Source organism: Lotus japonicus, chromosome 4 (genome assembly GCF_012489685.1).
Source record: "Lotus japonicus ecotype B-129 chromosome 4, LjGifu_v1.2".
Taxonomy (NCBI): domain Eukaryota; kingdom Viridiplantae; phylum Streptophyta; class Magnoliopsida; order Fabales; family Fabaceae; genus Lotus; species Lotus japonicus.
In genome coordinates this window covers 12304582-12323552 of record NC_080044.1, presented here as the reverse complement: position 1 = coordinate 12323552, position 18971 = coordinate 12304582, and the positions used below count along the sequence as shown (strand labels likewise).

General features: G+C 47.3%; 1 protein-coding gene and 1 non-coding gene across 2 annotated transcripts; one reads left to right on the top strand and one right to left on the bottom strand.

The window, feature by feature from the left end:
• The first annotated feature begins 3867 nt into the window (after positions 1-3867).
• LOC130712310 (uncharacterized) lies at positions 3868-7938 on the top strand. The gene has a single exon (XM_057562150.1). It carries the CDS (start codon positions 3868-3870, stop codon positions 7936-7938), a length of 4071 nt encoding a protein of 1356 aa, XP_057418133.1.
• A 10386-nt stretch (positions 7939-18324) lies between these two features.
• LOC130716375 (small nucleolar RNA R71) lies at positions 18325-18431 on the bottom strand. Its single transcript, XR_009011992.1, has one exon. It is a non-coding gene; the product is annotated as a small nucleolar RNA R71 (small nucleolar RNA).
• Between the last annotated feature and the right edge of the window lie 540 nt (positions 18432-18971).

Genomic DNA, 18971 nt, shown 5'->3' with positions numbered 1-18971 from the left:
ATTGTATCAAAATAATGTGAAAACAAAACAATTTTGAGTAGTGGACATCGCCTTGAGTGTATAATGAACACTATTCCAAAATGGTAACATGAGAACAGTATTTGTTGCCTTCCGCCCTTTGGTTTCCTTGGACGACTTATATTTTGTCCAATCCAAGCTCTGCTTTGCGTGGTCCATGCCTGACCTACATTCTCCTTTTATGGCTCAAGCTTGGTCTGTGGCCTTTCAACAAGCCAAATTTTAAGCTCTGGCCTGGCTACAAGCCTACTTAAAAGTCTATATATTTAACAAACAATTTCAAATAAAGAAAACCGATAGGTTCGCAAGCTAATAGGCTACAGGCTGATATGCCCTTCTATATATATATATCCTTGCATTTCCTTGTATATCATTGCTCTCGGATAATATTATTTATATTATCGATAAAAATAATATTACGTAAACAAGCCGACTTATCAAGCCAAACATGCTTTTTTGATAGCTTGGACCTGACCTTTTTAGTTAATCAAACATTTTAAATAGTCTAGGCCCAACCTTTTTAATAAACAAGCCAAGTCAGGTCAGACCTCTGATGACCTAGGTCATAGGCCCTTAACAAGCAGTTTGGCTTATTTTCACCCCTACTGATAAGGGGAACTCTTATGTCATGATAAGAAGGTCGCCTAAAATTAGGTTCGAAGCTTCTAGCTGTTGGAAGAATGTCTTGAAAACTTTGCAACTTAACCATATTGAACCCCTTAGATTTTCCAGCCTGAAATTATCCTTTATCCTCCTTTCAATGATAGTTTCTGGTTTTCCAAAAAAATATATCAAGAGGGCCCTTAGGAACCCTTTTCTATCCATCTTTTCCCTTAATTTCAATCTTGTAGCCCTTCATCCAAAGAACGTTCTTCATCACTATCACAACGATCATCAAGAAGATCAAGGCGAACCCTTTGATATGCTTCACTGTCCTTTTGCTTCTTATCCTTCCAATAACCCCATAATTCATCTCTAACCTCTTTTAGACACATAGAAAAAGGTGGAACTTTCTATTTATTCCCCTAGACGTTAGAATGATAGTTAGGATTTGTTTTATAAATAAGACTTATGTATATTGAATAAATGTTCACAATCTACAACTCAAAAAATCCTTAAAAGCTACACGTCCAGTACATCTCCAAAGTGACAAACAATGATAAGGGGGCACTACGAGTCAATTTATGGAACCTCATTTCTCTATTTTGAAATCTTTACATTCAATGCAATTTTGATCTTTCTTTCAATTTGCCTTTATTTTCTTTTTCTTCTTCTTTCATTATTTTAACTTTGAAGCCAAGTTCATTTTCCAATCACAAGTCTAAGAACACTTCGTTCTTTTCATCACAAAGTTCATATTCACACTTAAATGTTTTCACTAAAAGAATCCAAGAGGACAAGAATCCAATCCTCGGATTGCTCCATGGATTTTCATTTGTTTACAAAACTCTTAGTAAACAAAAGCTTGTTCGTTCCGACAAGTTTACGACTAGTTTAGGACTCAGGGCAAGGGTTAGGGTTTAGGTCGCCCTTACATGTTTTTGCCGGTCAACGGAATCATGTTCGGTTTAGTGTCAGGGTTTAGGGCTAGGTTTAAATCACTCTTGTTCAGGTCAATTTGACTGGTTTAGGTATGTCCGACCCATTAATTTAGGTCGGATCTTAGGGTTTAGGCATCGGAGTTTAAAGTCGGGAGACCAAGGAGAGTGAAAGAAATTTTGAAAATATAGGCGTCATGGGCTAACCCTAGTCTACAAGCCTTTTGGCCCTGAAGACTTTTTTGTGTGGGATTTTTTAGCCTTGAGGGTGTTTTGACCCTGGCCCACTTAGGCTAGGGTTGTTGTGCCAAATTGAGAGCTCTACCTCGAAATAATTGTTTAATTTGACAATTTATTTTTCTTTGAAAATTTTAAAAGGTATTCATGTCAGATACCATACTTTTAAGGGGTGGTGTATTTGTACAAGTGTTATAAAACTCGGCTTGAACCGGCCGGTCATTTTTTTTCCAGCATTTTTTTCCCGCATGTATTAGTTGTGAAAAAAATTGAGAAAAAGGTCCAGCATAGATTCTAATTCGCTCCCATGAGTTTCAATGCTGTGAACCTTACCACTAGGGTAGACAAGTGCTTTCACATAACGATTGCATTTAATTATATTTATATATTAACAGAAATAATAAGCAATGACAATACTATAAAATTCCTTCATGGAGTGTGAGTCACCGGCTTTCTCTCCCATGGGAGGAGGCAGCCCGAAGCCGCCGGACGACGTCACCCAACAACCGCGTACAACTTTCAAAGAGAAGCTGATGGGAGGGACCTCTGCCCCCCCCCCCCCCGCCTAAGAAGTTTGAGGATCTTATTGACAACGGCTCTATGAAAGTGGTCTACGTCAACGATAACCCATTGCTACCGAAAATAGTAGTCGACCGTGAGGTAATAGAGAACATGTGTTCTCCATGGACGAATGCACTAGTCATCTCCCTCTTGGGGAAGAAACTGGGGTATAGAATGATGAAAGCAAAGCTATCAAACCTATGGAGGCCCGCTGGGGGATTCGATCTCATCGATGTGGACAATGGCTTTTATATGGTTAAATTCGACAGAGATGGTGACAGGGACAAGGTCATTGGCGGCGGCCCATTGATGATTTTTGATCATTACTTGGCGGTTTCTACATGGAGCCCGGAATTCATATCCCCGGCAGCAAGAGTCAAGAAAACTTTGGCCTGGATCCGCATTCCAGGGTTGAATGTGGCATTTTACAATGAGAGTTATTTGATGTCAGCGGCTAGAGCCATTGGCAAACCGGTAAAGCTGGATAGAAGCACCCTCATGGCAGAAAGAGGTAGATTTGCGAGAATCTGTGTTGAGCTGGATCTAAACAAGCCAGTGGTGGGCAAAATTTGCTTGGAAGAGTTTTGGTATAATATTGAGTATGAAGGGCTTCACGTGATTTGCTCCAACTGTGGATGTTACGGCCATAGAACGCGAGAGTGTAGTGGTCCAGTACCGCAGGCAGCGAAACCATCGCTGGCGCCGTCAGCATCCTCGGCGGCGACGACCCAGGTGGAAGATCTGGCCGGCGGTGGGAAGGAGAGTCCCATGGAGGTTCAGACTGAAAGCAACCCGTTACCCAGTATGCCAGTTACAGATCCCAGCATTAATGAGGGGAATGGCATTAATGGTGTAATTGAAGTTGAGAGACAAACATTGACGGCTGATGATGAAGCAATAATGGAGCCCCTAGGAACGTGGTTGACAGTTGTGAAAAAGAAAAAAGGCAAGAAGAAGTCAACTCAGCAGAATCCCAAGGTGGCAGGAGGGAATATTCCCGGTATTAAGGAGAATAACGGAAAACCAACGAGTAATGATGGGGCAATAAAGGCTAAGGCTCCAAAGAAGAATCAACGTGGAAATAAAGATGATAATCATGAGGAAATGATTGCTAATCATGGGGGCCCAAAATCAAGGGAGGGAATCAAGAAGAAATCAGTTATGGTTCCCAAGGCTATCGGTTTTGAATTCAAAACCGTTAGTGGACCAATTATTTCAACGCCCACGGCAACGACCAACAAGAAGCGTAGATTGCGTGGCGATGAAATTGATCGTGGGGCAATTGTAGTTGGAATTAATGACAAGCAGGGCCCATTGAGAATAACTGAGAAACCGGAAATTGCTACTGATGCAATGGTCATGTGTGACGTGGCTAACCATGATCTCTCACTGGTTGTTCAATCAGGTGGATCCCAGGGGTTACAGGAGCATTCCTCCAATGTTGTCAATGACCCGGGAGATGTTTGAGCTGTGGGTCAAGGGAGACCACTCCTTTTCTCCAATTATAATTTTAATGATTGGTTTTACTGATTTTAAAATTTTGTCTTGGAATATTAGAGGTGCTCTCCATGAGCATGGGAAACTTGCTATTAAAGATTTTATCCGTGGCAAGAGGCCTGATGTGGTGATCCTGTTGGAAACTAAATGCTTGTTTTCCAGAGCTAAAAGGTTTTGGGATTCTCTTGACTTTTCTCCTATTGTCATTGAGGAAGCCAAAGGCTTTAGTGGGGGAATTTGGGTGCTAGCTCACAAAGGCACCAGTGTCAATTTCAGAGTTGTGGACTCCCAACAACAAGTGGTGACCTTTGAGGTTTGGAAAGCAAACTTCTCTTGGTTATGCAGTGCAGTGTATGCTTCTCCAATCCCTGTCCAAAGAGAAGTGTTGTGGGAGCATATGGTCCAGCTTCGGGGTACTACTCGTCTTCCTTGGCTTCTCCTGTGGGACTTCAATGAAATTCTTTTGCCATCGGAGGTTCGGGGAGGGGATTTTCTCCCAAACCGGGCTGATACCTTTTCTGCTGTGCTGGACAACTGCAACCTGGTGGATTTGGGTTCGGTGGCGCGTAAATTCACTTGGTTCAGAAAAGTGAACAATAGACTTATCCTGTCCAAAAGATTGGATAGAGCAATGGGTGATGTGGAGTGGCGATTGGCTTTCCCAGATGCATTTGTGGAGGTCCTTAACAGGGTTCATTCGGATCATTGTCCTCTCCTTCTCCATTGTGGTGTTTCCAATTTGAACTTGCAAGACCGCCCCTTCCGCTTTCTTGCGGCCTGGGTCGAGCATGAGCAATTTGAAGCTGTGGTGGAAAACTCTTGGAGGCAAGGCGAGGAGAATATCCAAACCAAGCTTGGAAGAGTGAGGGACGCATCCTTAGCTTTCAACAAGGAGGTCTTTGGAGACATCTTCAGGAGGAAAAGGCACTTAGAGGGTCGTCTCAGAGGAGTTCAGAGGGAACTCGACTGGAGGGTCACTTATGATATGGTGTTGTTTGAAGCTGAATTGCAGCGTGACTACAGGAATATTCTCAAACAAGAAGAACTGTTGTGGTATCAGAAGTCTAGAGAAAATAGAGTAAGGTTGGGAGATAGAAATACTGCCTACTTTCACACTCAAACAATCATTCGGAGGAAGCGCAACTATATCCATCAGTTGAAGCTGGAGGATGGAGAATGGTGCTCGGATGTTGATATTCTAAAACAGGAGGTTCAAGGGTTCTTCACCACCTTGTTTGCCGCGACCTTGCCCCCTTTTACTCCGACGTTCTCTCATAGTCATTTCCCGGGCTTATCGGTTGGAGCTAGAGCTTCTCTAGTTTCACCTGTCTCGAAGGCAGAAGTGAAGGAGGCGCTCATGGCCATGAAATCTTACTCTGCTCCAGGTCCAGATGGTTTCCAACCTCTCTTTTATAAGAAGTATTGGAGCCATGTGGGTGATGCCCTGTGGAAGCTAGTGAAAAATGCTTTTCAGGAGGGAGTGGCTCCAGAGGATATCATGGAAATCCTGGTGGTTCTTATCCCTAAGGTTGATCATCCATCAACAGTCAAGGAGCTGCGTCCAATTAGTCTTTGTAATGTTACATACAAAATGATCACCAAGGTGCTAGTTAACAGGTTGAGACCTTTTCTCCACTCTTTGATTGGGCCTATGCAAAATAGCTTCATTCCGGGGAGAGGCACAATGGACAATGCCTTGCTTGCTCAAGAGATTATCCACTTTATGTCTAAATCTACGGCAAAGAAGGGTTCTGTTGCATTCAAAATAGACTTGGAGAAGGCTTATGATAGTATCTCCTGGTCGTTCTTGAAGGAAACTTTAGAGCTTTATAGTTTCCCAGTGGAGATGGTTTCCCTTATCATGCATTGTGTCACCTCTTCCCAAATTTCTATTCTTTGGAATGGCTCCCGACTTCCAAAGTTTAAACCAGGTCGAGGTCTGAGACAAGGGGACCCACTATCGCCTTACTTATTTGTGCTTTGTATGGAGCGCCTTTCTGTTATGATACAAAGCTTGGTGGATGATGGTTCTTGGAAACCCATTAAGCTTTCTAGAGAGGGACCTCCTATCTCCCATCTTTTCTTTGCAGATGATGTGCTGCTCTTCTGTCAGGCAACAACAAACCAAGTGGACTTGCTCGCTTCTGTCATGAAGGCCTTTTGTGATAACTCAGGGCTCAAAATTAACATGAGTAAATCCAAAGCGATTACTTCAAAGGGGGTGTCGTCGGAGGTGAAATCTGAAATTGCAGCCATTGCTCCTATTCCGTTTGTGGGGAACTTGGGCAAGTACTTGGGGTTTCCTCTTAAGGGAGGAAACCCTAGGAGTAGAGACTTTGATTTTCTCTTGGATAATATCCAAAAGAAATTAGGAACCTGGCGGAGGAGCATGCTGAACTTGGCTGGTCGAGTGTGCTTAGCCAAGGCAGTAATTTCATCAATCCCAATTTATTCCATGCAGGTTTTTAAACTTCCATCCAGTGTTACCAACCGCATCAACAAAATCACAAGATCGTTTATTTGGAGCAATGGTGGTGGATCGAGAGCTTGGCATCTGGTGGGATGGGAGAAAATTATTAAGCCCAAGGATTTTGGAGGCCTAGCGGTTCGTGATATGAGGCTAGCCAATACAGCGATGCTTGGCAAAGCTGTTTGGAGTGTTCTTCACAAACCGGATAAGCTTTGGGTACAGGCCTTGACTCACAAGTATTTGGCTAATAATTCTGTTTTGCAGGTAGAAGCGAAACAATCAGATTCGCCTGTTTGGAAGGGTTTATTAAAAGCCCGTGATGATCTTAAAAGTGGCTTCAAATATCGTCTCGGGAACGGAGCAACGTCCTTTTGGTATGCAGATTGGAGTGGTGGTGGAAAGTTAGCGGATGCAATTCCGTACGTGGATATCCATGACATGAACCTTTCACTGGCAGACATGATCACGGCAGAGAGTTGGGACCTCAGGAAAGCCTATACGGAAATTCCTGAGGAATGGATTCACAAACTCCAATCGGTGTCACCCAAGCTTTTCCCAGACAGAACTTATACCTGGATTTGGGGGCACGATGACAGAGGCTGCTACTCAGTAAAAAACGCTTATGATTGGCTGCTTTCCATGCACCAAGCGCCGGTTGTGACATCGAGTTATTCATGGCTGTGGCGTTTGAAAATCCCCGAGAAGGTGCGGATGTTTGTTTGGCTTGTACTACAGAAATCAATTCAAGTTAATCAGTATCGTTTCCAATGTAACATGGCAGATTCCCCCAATTGTGTTCGGTGTTCTGGAGCGGTAGAGGATATCTTGCACTGTCTTAGAGATTGTCCCCATTCCAGGGAAATTTGGATGAGGGTTGGAGCTTTGAGGTGGCCGGGTTTCTTGGTAGCAAATTGTGGTGCTTGGGTTCAGCGGCAAGCACAGGGAATCAATGGGGTTAAATTTGTAGCTTGCTTGTGGGGGATATGGAAGTGGAGGAACAATATGATCTTTGAATCTCAACATTGGGAGATCCATGAAGCTTGGAGGAGACTTTGCCATGACCATGATGAGATGGTTCAGTTCAGGGCCCCTGCGATGGAGGTAGAGGACGGAGTGTGGATGGCAAGCCGTTGGTTGAAGCCACCAGCGGGCGCGGTGAACCTGTGTGTCGACGGCAGTTTCAGGCCTGATGACGGAAGCATGGGTGCTGGAGGGATTGTGCGTGATGATCAGGGCAAGTGGGTTTTTGGATTCCATGCATTTCAGGAGCAGGGAAACACGCTGATGTCAGAGGCTTATGCGCTGAAGCTAGGGTTGTTGTTGATCTGGGACCGTGGATTCCGTCGAGCAATTTGCAACGTTGATTGTGCAGAGCTTCTTCAGTCTTTGAGAGATGAGGAGAGTAGGCACTTCCTCTCTATTCTGGAGGAAATCTCAGGCCTCCTGAGTCGTAACTGGGACATTTCGCTTGCTCGTATTGATAGAGATTACAATCGTCCAGCGGATTGGCTAGCTAGGAAGGGAGTTTCCTCTCCAAGTTCACCGCTCAACGTGTTGATCAATCCCCCAGGGGAGCTGGAGATCCTCATCATGGAGGATCGTTTAGGTGTTCCTTAGTCGTTTGTTTTTCTGTCAATTTTCCGATGTAACAAAAAAAAACTATAAAATTCTTTGACAAGTAGCCTAAAACATTAGTGTTATTAGTTATTACACAAAATAACTAAAACCACGGCCCAACAATTATAATAATTACTTATATATATTATATTTAATAATAAATTAAATAAATTATTTGTGTGATTTTTTTATGACGTTATTAATTAATGTTAATTAGTATTATTAATTCTTAGAATTTTTTAATATAGAATGAGTCAATCAGTTATGTATATAATTCATTTGTAAAGTCTTCTTGTCCTTTTTTGAGGACAAATTAAAGAATATGAAAATCAAGTTTTGGTGTTGTAAAAAATTGACAAATTGATAATCTTTTTAGTTAGCCTGAACTGAAAACTGGATTATATAAAAGTTGTTTCATGTGGATATATCATTTGTTAGTTTATGATGTAACAAGATCTTATTTGTTGAATTCTGTTTTAATCTTATTTGTTGTTTGATGATGTCAGACCAGTTACCCATTGACCCAATGCCCTAATCGAGTCGATCACCGGGTCGAGTTTAATAACACTGCTACTAAACAGTTTCGAGTTTGCTACAACAGCTAATTTACTGTTCACAGTTTTACTATTATTTTTCCTAGTCTGAAAATATTTTTGATCAGGGAGTGACCAAGCTACCTGTTGACGAGGGGTAGGTGAGGGAGGATCTGGACGTGTGGAAGGACTCCTGAGCTGGTAAGGTCCCGGGAGGGGCTCCTGCAAGACACTTCGATGCTTAAGTCAGTAAGGGAAGTAGTGAGTATGGTGAGAATGGTGAGAATACGTTACCTTTTCAATGGAAGAGGTGCTCCTCTTATATAGTGGAGGTGAGATTAGGGTTGGAGCCATGCAACGTCATGCATGGCTCGTACGTAGGGTGAAGCCCGCCGTTGGATTACCTGCGGTAGCTGCAGTGGAACAGTGATCCAACGGCTTGGGAGCCACTACGGATCTGCACCAGCCAACCTACTCCCTAGAGTGGTTGGCCTAGGTCAACCCCTGCTAAGTGGGCCCTAGATCTTGTCTTTACCTTAGGCGGTAGGTCCCATAGGTAGGGTGCTCCCAGGTTCCTTAGATCGTCCCTCGGCAGGGACGTTCGGTGGGGTCCACGGTCGCCCCGGGTGCCCTGTCCGTCTTAGGCCAGGGTTCCCGGAACAGTAGCCCCCTAGCCCTAGTCTGCTGTTCTAGCGGGGCAAGGGTTAATATGCCTTATGCTCGTGGCGTTATGGAAGTTCTCAGAATAGTAACCTAAGGATCAGAGATTTAAGTCTTTACTCGTTATTCATTAAGTGTGGGGGGTCGTTAGGCCGTTACATTTGGTACTCTTAGAAGGGGGGTTACTCGCATAGCGTTGTAGCGGAGGTGAGCGGCTCTTAGGTCTCTGTCGAGATTCCTCCTCGCGGCTAGGAGGGGGACCAGCTCGGCTTTGATCTCCTCAGCCGCTCCCTCCTCTTCTCCTTTATGCTCGGCGGCGGACACCTCCAGCCCCCAAATTAGCATGCTAATCTCCGAGCGGCGCCGGTGTAGCCCCCACATCTCTTCTACCAGTTCCAAGAGGGTCAGCAGCCCTGCTCTCAGTTGGGGATCGGGTCCCTCGGCCAGAAGTCTACTGATTAGGGATCTAATCCTATCGGAGGTGGTGGCCTGTGTCTGGAAAGAGTAGTACAGGTCGCAGTCCAGGGCCTCAGCCCTGAGTGCCTTTAGGTGAGTCTCTATGGGGGTCATCTTCGTTTGAGGGTAGTGTGTGGTATGCAAGGGGGACCTGTTGTTATTTATACCCAAAACGTTCCTGGGAGGTAACGCCCATTAATCTTTTCCCAGGAGTTTCTTTAGGGAACCGAAGAGGGCATTAAATGCGGTGGCCGGTATTCAAGGCTTATCTTTCCGAGGTTGTACCTTCGGTTACGGCCGACCAGAGACGATCGCCGACCACGGCGCGCACGGTGTCCGAGCGACCGGGTTCATCACCGAGTAGGTCACTCCGGCGGGTCACTGTTCCGCCGTTCGAATTCGAAAGCTAAAAAGACGTGGGAATAGGGAACGGTGTGAGACTCTGGGACCCAGGGCATTTAATGCACCTGGTTCTTGAGGGGGTACGTGTCGTTTCCGGGCGAGTCGCGTCGTTTCGTGACCAATCTCCCACGTGCTTTTGGAAGCATGCGTCGTTTCGTCGTCGCTGCCTCCATTCTGACGTGGCAGGGGCTGATTCGACGGTTCCCTTGGGTTTCCCCAAGCGTCATGATTAGGGAAACCAGGGTTGATGGAACGTCGCGTCTTCTCCCCTAGTTTTCTATGAAAGAGGAAGAGGAGGATTCATTTGCACTTTTGCAAACCTGAATCCTCAGAGAGCTCTCCCCATTTCTTCCGTCAGATGCCGGCGTTTCACGGTGGTCGTCCTTTTCGTGCGGTGGTCGTCCGAAAGATCCTTTAGTTTTTCCTCGTAAGTCCTCGTCTCTCTTGCTTCTCCTTTTAAGTTTCTTATTATTTTTTTTTCTTTAAGTATAACGGGTGGCTTGCCCCGGGAGCCCTGGGAGAGTTTCTCCTCCCCTTGTGGCCCCCATTTGCGGCGGGGAAGAGTCTTTTCCGAGAGTCTTGGTCGCCGCACGGTTGTGCTACCCTGCCTAGGGCAAAGATGGACTCCGGGTGGGTCCTTATTTGAGCCGATCCAAACAAGTCAGGTGTTGATACGGCGTTCTCCCTTGTGCAGGTGTCGTCATGGTGAGGCCTACTAAGGGAAAGAAGGGTAAGGCTGTAGATGAGGCCCCGAGGGGGGCCTTAGCCTCTAGGCCCCGGGCAGAGGCGCCCAAGAGTAAGAGGATCGATCGGGATAAATTCCCTCATCTGGAGGGTGATGACGCCGCGTATGACAAATGGTGCTGCACCATCCTTGGTCTCCAGTCGGAGTACGCCAACGAGGACGAGGGTTACTTCTGGAGTCAGCGTTTCATGTCGCAGACTCAGGTCGGTTCCGGCCACATGGCGTACTCGTCGGGCAAGTTGGATCGGTTGCCCCATACTCCGCCGTTCGGGGTGTACATGCATATTTACACCATGAAGAAAGTGAAGGTGAGGATGCCGTTCACGGATTTCCAGTGCGATGTCCTTCGTCATATGGCGGTCGCGCCATCGCAGCTCCACCCAGGCGCTTGGGGCTTCGTGCGTGCTTACGAGGTCGCCTGCGTCCTGTTCGGCCGGAAACCGTCGATCCCCCTATTTTTTCATCTGTTCGAAGTGGCCCATACTCAAGGACACGGTGGGTATGGAATCGTAACCCTGAGATCGGGAAAGGATCTCCAGATTTTCCACCCGTTCGCCGAGTCTTACCGGGACTTCAAAGATCAACTCTTTCGGGTGGCGCCTACCACCCCGCCTCCTTACTGGTGGTTTGAGAGGGCGCCGAGCGGGGCTAGCCGTCCCCGGTTCCCGTTGACTTGGAATGCCAAGCACTATGACGTGAAGTTGAGAGCTTTTGGTTTTCCGGCCGGGGCCTTGTCGGAGGTAGACTTGGCATTCAAGAACCTCCTGGTGGCCGCAATACAGAAGGAAGTGAGGGGTAACCCACCCAATGAGTTTTGCACCCGGCTGCTGCGTAGTTACGAGCTTTGCACTTTCAGTGTTCAGAAGAACGCGTGCCTGTTGCGCGCGAGAGGTAAGGTGTCGTTATCATTTTGTCTAAGGTAATTCGTGCCCCTTTGCTGGACTAACTTTCTTCTTGTTACTTCTACGCAGGTGCTAAGATGGAGATTAACGCTGCTTTGGTCGCCGCCCTACAAGTGCCAGTCGACGAGGTAGAGACCGATAGCGAGGGGGAACAGGGCGAGGTCTCTCGAGACGAGGGAGGTGGACTTGGCGACCAAGGGCAACCGGCAACCGGGACCGACTCCGTTGGGGGCGGTCAGGGTGCCTCGACCCATGAAGAAGAAACAATTGATCCAGGATCGGGGCCCCAGGGTGGTCGGGTGAGTCCCGAACGTCAGCCGGAGGGTTCCCTTGAGGGGAACGAGGGTCGCTCAGAGCGCCCGGTTAAGAGAAAGCGCCGCTCCTCGGGCGGAGAGATTCGCTCTCCTGAACGAGTGACCCCGATCGCTCAAGTTCGTCAGCCGAGCTTAATTTCCGTGTGGAGTCGCGAGGCGGTGGACACGGAGGAGCATTACGACTAGGTCGATGCTTTGGTGTACAATGAGCTCGACCAGTCGTTCTTGGGTCGAAAGGAACCTTTCAGCCTCTTGAACTATGCTCTGAAAGCAACACTTCAGGCTGCCTCCGTTATCCGTCATGTGCAGCAGGGGGTAGTGCTCGACGTGGAAGAGGCCAAAGAGCAGGCGAGTGAAGCCGAACGCAAGTCCGCTAAGGCGGAGAAAGAGATGGCCGATTCCAAGAAGGCGGTTGAAGAGCTAACCGCTGCTAAGGTGAAACTGCAAGGGGAAGTGCACGAGGTGACGGCCAAGGCCAGGCAGTTTGCGACCAAGCTGGAGATGAGCGAGAAGGACAATGACTATTTGCGCAACTGGGCGGAGAAAGCTGAGCAAGCCCTGAAAGACGAGAAGGCTGCTCGTGAGGAAGAACTCAAGGAGATGGAGGCCCTGAAGGCAAGGGAAGCTGAGCTTAAGAAGAAGGTTGCCGATCTGGGGGTAGAGAGAAAGAAGATGAGGTTGAATCTGAAGGAGATACACAAGGCTTCCTTTGACAATGCTTTGGCCCAGCTTGAGGTGGTCCATCCGGGTTTGGACGTGGGTCCTCTTCATTATAGGAAGGTTGTGTTGGACGGAAAAATCGGCACGCTGGACGATCAGAAGCAGTTTACTCCAACTTTCCCGGTCGAGCCAGCCCCTTGAAGTTTCTGCTCTTAATCGTAGTTTGACCATGTTTTAGTGTCTGCCCCGTGTCTGTATAAACTTGCTGTTTTTTAATTTTCGTTTCGTGTTTGTAAAGACTCGTTGTTTTTATTTTTCGCCCTGTGCTTGTAAGAACTCGTTCGCCTGCTATTTTGAATTCAGTGTTGCGTTCTTATTTCTTTACTTGGTTTGCCCGGGCTGGCCTTAATTATCGCGTGCCCGGCGGGTCTTGGTGCCCTATGGGTCTTTTAATTATTTTGTGCCCGGTGGGTCTTGGTGCCCTGTGGGTCTTAATGCCCGGAGGGTCTTTAATTATTTTGTGCCCGGCGGGTCTTGGTGCCCTGTGGGTCTTAATGCCCGGAGGGTCTTTAATTATTTTGTGCCCGGTGGGTCTTTAATTCCTTAGTCGCTTGTCGGTACGATCGCGTGTCTTGTCGGTCCAAATAACTCAAATTCAAAATAACAAACTACTTCATTTCTGCGCTTTAAGAGTTCGCGGTCCTAGTCGCGTACAAATTCGGACAGGATGGGAGTGTACACTTGATTAAAAAAGACTAAGTTAAAAGAAAGCGTAAAGACAGATAGTGGGTGTTGGGTCGGTAGTGCCCTAGCTGTAGTATCTCCTCAGGTTGGTTGCATTCCAGGTACGTGGGATCTTTTTTCCTGCTAGAGTCTCCAGCTTGTATGCTCCCGTGCCGGTTGCTTCGGTCACCCTATAAGGGCCTTCCCAGTTGGCGGCTAGCTTTCCGCGCTCGGTCGAGCGTGCTCCGACGCTGGCATTCCGAAGAACCAAGTACCCCGGGGTAAAGGAGCGGAGAACTACTTTCTTGTTGTAGCGAACAGCAGCATGCTGCTTTGCTATCAGCTCTCTGCAGTTGGCGACCGCTCTTCTTTCAGCCAGGAGGTCAAGATCCTCCTCTATGAGCTGGTCGTTCTGGTCGGGATCGAATCCAGCCGTTCAAGCGCTTGGTTCCCCTATTTCGGCCGGGATCACTGCTTCTGTGCCAAAGGTGAGGCGGTACAGGCTCTCCCCCGTAGTCGAGTGCGGAGTAGTGCAGTATGCCCACAGGACGTGGTCGAGTTGCTCGGCCCAGTCGCCTTTGGCCTTCCCCAATCTTTTCCGGAGGCCTCGGAGGATGACCCTGTTGGCTGACTCTGCCTGCCCGTTTGTCTGGGGGTGCTCGAGGGAGGTGAACCGTTGCTTGATGTGCAGGCCGTCCAAGAGATCCCTGAACCCTTTAGAGGTAAACTGGGTCCCATTGTCTGTGACCAGGACCCCGGGAACTCCGAACCTACTGATGACGTTCTTGTAGAAGAAACGTTGTACTCGGGCTGACGTGATCGTTGCCAGAGGTTCGGCCTCAATCCACTTGGTGTAGTAATCCACGGCTACAATCAAGTATTTGAGCTGACCGGGGGCTGTGTCGAACGGGCCCAATAGATCCATGCCCCACTGGTGGAAATGCCAAGGACTGACCAGAGACGAAAGACGTGCAGGGGGAGCGTTGTGCAGGTCAGCGTGCCTCTGGCACGGGTCACACTGCTTGACATGATCCGCAGCATCTTTCTCCAGTGTGGGTCAGTAGTAACCTGCTCGGAGTACTTTTCAGGCAAGGGAGCGTCCATCTGGATGGTGGCCGCAACTTCCTTCGTGGATTTCTGCTAAGACATAAGCCGCTCTGTCCTTGGGCAAGCACTTGAGAAGGGGGGTGGAGAATCCCCGCTTGAAGAGGTCATCGTTAACTATGGTGTACCAGGAGGCGCACCTCACCAACTTTTTGGCTTCGGCCTTATCGTCTGGTAACCATCCAGATCTGAGGTACTTGAGGATTGGGGTCCTCCAGTCTTCCTCCATGCTGACTGGCATCATGGCTTGTCCCATCGGACGATTGGGGTCAGCGACATAAGGGAGAGCTAGGGTTCCTTGAATAACCGTTCCATTCAGGCCAGGTTTCCCGGTGCTGGCTAATTTGGCCAGAGTGTCAGCGCGATCATTCTGGGCTCGGGGAACGTGGCGGAATTCCACTTTGGCGAAGGTCGAAGCCAGTTGCTTCAAATGGGCCAGGTACTGTTCCAGGATGAGGTCCTTAGCTTGAGCTTCTCCATTTGCTTGCGAGACGACCAATAGTGAGTCGCAGTAGACAAGGATCTCCTTTGCTCCCAGATCTTTGGTCGTGACCAGTCCCGCGATGCAGGCCTCATACTCGGCCTGGTTGTTTGTAGTGGGGAAGTTGAAGCGAAGGGACTGCTCGACCACCATCCCGGTGCTGCTTTGTAAGACGATTCCAGCCCCTCCCCCTTCCTTGTTACTCGAGCCGTCCACGTTGACCACCCATGTAGTCTCTGCGGGGGGCTCTTCTTCATTTGTGAGCTCGACTAAGAAATCTGCAAGGACTTGTGCTTTAATGGCTCTTCTGGGTTCGTAGTGGATGTCATGCTCGGAGAGCTCGATTGACCAGCTAACCATCCGGCCGGCCAGGTCGGGCTTGTGGAGGACCTGTCGGACCGGCTGGTCGGTACGCACAACGATGCGATGAGCCTGAAAATACCTCCGCAACCGCCGAGCAGTGGTCAGTAAGGTCAGCGCCACTTTCTCTAGCATCTTATACCTGAGCTCCTCCCCCTTCAAAGAACGGCTGACAAAATAGACAGGTAGTTGTACTCCCCCCTCTTCCCTGATCAGAACGGAACTTACTGCATTTTCCCGTACTGCCAAGTAGAGGTACAGAGTCTCCCCTGGTTTAGGGCTGGTCAGAATAGGAGGGGATGAAAGGATTTCCTTCAGCTGGGTGAACGCGGCGTCGGCTTCTTCCGACCACTCAAAGGTTTCTCCCTTCTTTAGAAGTGTGTACAGAGGTAGTACGCGGAGAGCGGCCTTTGGCAAAAAGCGGTCGATCGCGGCCATGCGACCCGCAAGCTGTTGGACTTCTTTGACGGTGCGTGGGCTCTTCATATTCATGATCGCTTGACATTTGTCAGGGTTCAGCTCGATTCCGCGGTTGGTCAGCATGTATCCAAGAAACTTCCCGCTCCGAACACCAAAAGTACATTTGTCGGGGTTGAGGCGCATGTTGTGTTTCCTTAACTGCTCGAAGACGACTGCAAGGTCTGCTGCGTGATCTCCTCCCTTCGGGGTCTTGACTATTATGTCATCTATATAAACTTCGACCGATTTTCCCATCAAGTCTCCGAAGATCCGGGTCATCATCCTTTGGTAGGTTGCCACTGCGTTCTTGAGGCCGAAGGGTAGCATAGTGTAGCAGTAAGTGCCCCGATCGGTGATGAAAGCAGTTTTATCCTCGTCACTCCTATGCATAGGGATTTGGTTGTAGCCTGAGTAAGCATCCATGAGAGAGAGGTATTCGTACCCGGAGGAGTTGTCCACAAGTGCATCAATGCTCGGTAAAGGGAAAGGGTCCTTAGGGCATGCCTTGTTGAGGTCGGTGTAGTCGACGCACATGCGCCACTTTCCGTTTGCTTTCTTGACCAGGACCACGTTGGAGAGCCAAGTAGTGACCTTGACTTCCCGAATGATCCCGGCCTGAAGCAACTCTGTGGTCTGTTGATGACCCGGATTTAGTAGTGTTTTTAGGGTCATTTCTTTGGAGGTTTTGAGTCTTTTTGTTGAGTCTCATGTAGTGTTTCATGCATTCTCATGCATTTTTATCTTTTCTTTAGTCTTTATTTTGTTTTGGTAATTTAGTAGTTTTATAGGGAGTTTTCTTGCATTTTAGGTAAAGTTTAGGACTTGCATGGTTTTGTTGTGTTAAGTGAAGGACTTCTTGTGCTAATGAGCTCTTGGAGCTTCTAGAATCTTCCTTGTCTTGTTGGTTAGGTTTGGAGTGTAGAAACTGAAGAAGAAAGAAGGCCAAGAAGCATGGAATTGATGAAGAACATAAAGAGGATTGAAAAGAGGAGTTTCAGAAGCCAAAAAGTCATTTTCAAGCGAGCTTGAGCGCCTAGGCGCTGGGGGATGGGCGCCTAGGCGCCAATTAGTCCAGAGAGCATGTTTTCTAAGAGCAATTGGCGCTCAGGCGCTCTGAATTGGCGCCTGAGCGCCCAGTCTCGACCTGTTAGCCTTTAAATAGGCTTTTTGCCATTTCTTTTGTACCTTTTGTCATTTTTATCAATTTTTACATAAGTTAGAAGAGAGAGCTGGGGTTCTGAAGCTTTGGGAGCCCTCCTTAAGTCTCATGTTCCAGGTTTTATCTTTATCTTCTAGCATGGAATTTCATAGCCATGCTTGGCTAAAACACCTTTTTGCTTTGGGTTCCTTGTAAGACTCTTGATGTTTTAATCTTATCTCCTTTTTCTTCACATGAATCCTCTGAGTAAACCCTTGAATTCCATATCTATGCTTTATGTTTCAAGTTAGATCATGAGCTAGCTTTATGCTTTTCTGTAATATAATGGAAATTTGTTATAGATTAGGGACATGATATGGGATTACCTCTTCTATGCTTGCTACTAGGAATAGAGTAGGGGTTGGGGTTTGTTGGCCTGAATTGCATGCTTAGTGCCTTTAGCAAATGTTTAGGTTGTCAAGGAATTGAACCTATCTTTTGACTTTAGAGGATTGTCTATACAAGGCATTGATAGATGATTACATAGGCTATAACATCAAGGAGAGACTCAGAATTTTTGTGGGAAGAATAGGTTAATTTAAAACTGATTTAGTTAAGCAAGAACCCAAGGCAAGATCACCATTGTTATCACACACTTACATTTCTTAAGTTTGTCACTCAATCACTTGAACAATCAACCCTTAAAACTGAATTTTATTTGCTTTCCAACCGTGAACTCGAATCTTAAACTGAATTGCCACACCAATTCCCTGTGGTTCGATAATTTAAAACCGGGTGAATTCCGTACACTTGCGGATTAACCAACAAGTTTTTGGCGCCGTTGCCGGGGAATTGTTTGTGGTTTTTGGTTTAAGTTTTTAGTTTGTGGTTTTATTTTAAGTTTTAACTTGTCTAGAATTGGTGCTACTAATCTTTCTCTGTGAGTGTCATACGCAGGTTGCTTTCAAGAGAGGCGCCACCATGGGTGGCCGCATGACAGAGGAGGAGATGCAAGCCCACATTGAGGCAAGGATCCAAGAGGGTATCACCCTCCGCTTACGTGAACAAGAAGTTGAGAATGCCAACCGAACTCTTCGGGAACTAACTTCGGGGTCCATGAGCTTTGACTATCCCGGAAGTATTGTCATTCCCGAAGGAGTGGGGAACTTTGAATTAAGACCAGCATTCATCAACATGGTGAGCCAAAGCCAATATGGTGGAGGTTCCACGGAAGATCCTCATGCTCATATGGAGAAGTTCATCCGGAATCGCAACACTTATCGGGTGGTGAATGTTTCTGCAGAAGCAATCCGGTTGAGCCTATTTCCCTTCTCTTTGAAGGATGCAGCAGAGGATTGGCTGAACTCACAACCTCAAGGGAGTCTCACTACTTGGGAAGACCTTGCAGAAAAATTCACAACAAGGTTCTTCCCAAGGTCCCTCTTGAGGAAATTGAAAAATGACATCATGACGTTCACACAATCCTCAGATGAAAATCTTTATGAGGCTTGGGAGCATTTCAAGAAGCTCTTGAGGAAATGTTCTCAACACAATCTCACCCAAGCTGAATGTGTGGCGAAGTTCTATGATGGGTTACTATATTCATCACGGTTTGGCTTGGACGCGGCTTCAAGTGGGGAGTTCGATGCTCTTCCCCCACAAGCGGGGTATGATTTGATAGAGAAAATGGCGATGAGAGCCATGAACTCCGAGAATGAACGCCAAATCCGAAGAAGTTCTTTTGAAGCAGAAACTTATGACAAGCTCATAGCCTCCAACAAGCAATTCTCCGAGGAAGTTGCGGAAATGCGGAAACATATTCAGGATGCCAAGTCCATTGGAGCAAAAGTAACTAGTTTGGAGTGCAAATTTTGTGGTGAATCTCATGATAGTAACCGGTGTACTGTTAATGATGATGATGGCAAGGTCAGAGCATTGACTCAAGGAGGAAGAGCTCCAACCTCTGAACAAGGGCCTCCTGTCCAACCGCAAATTGTTGTAAAGACGGTTGCCAAGAAGAGTCTTGAGGAGCTGATTGAGAGATTCATCGATCATACATCGAACAATTACAAGAGCCATGATATGGCTATCAAGAG

Bases quoted from the DNA above. Each gene is read 5' to 3' on its own strand.
- LOC130712310 (XM_057562150.1), top strand. From the start codon at position 3,868: ATGATTGGTTTTACTGATTTTAAAATTTTGTCTTGGAATATTAGAGGT.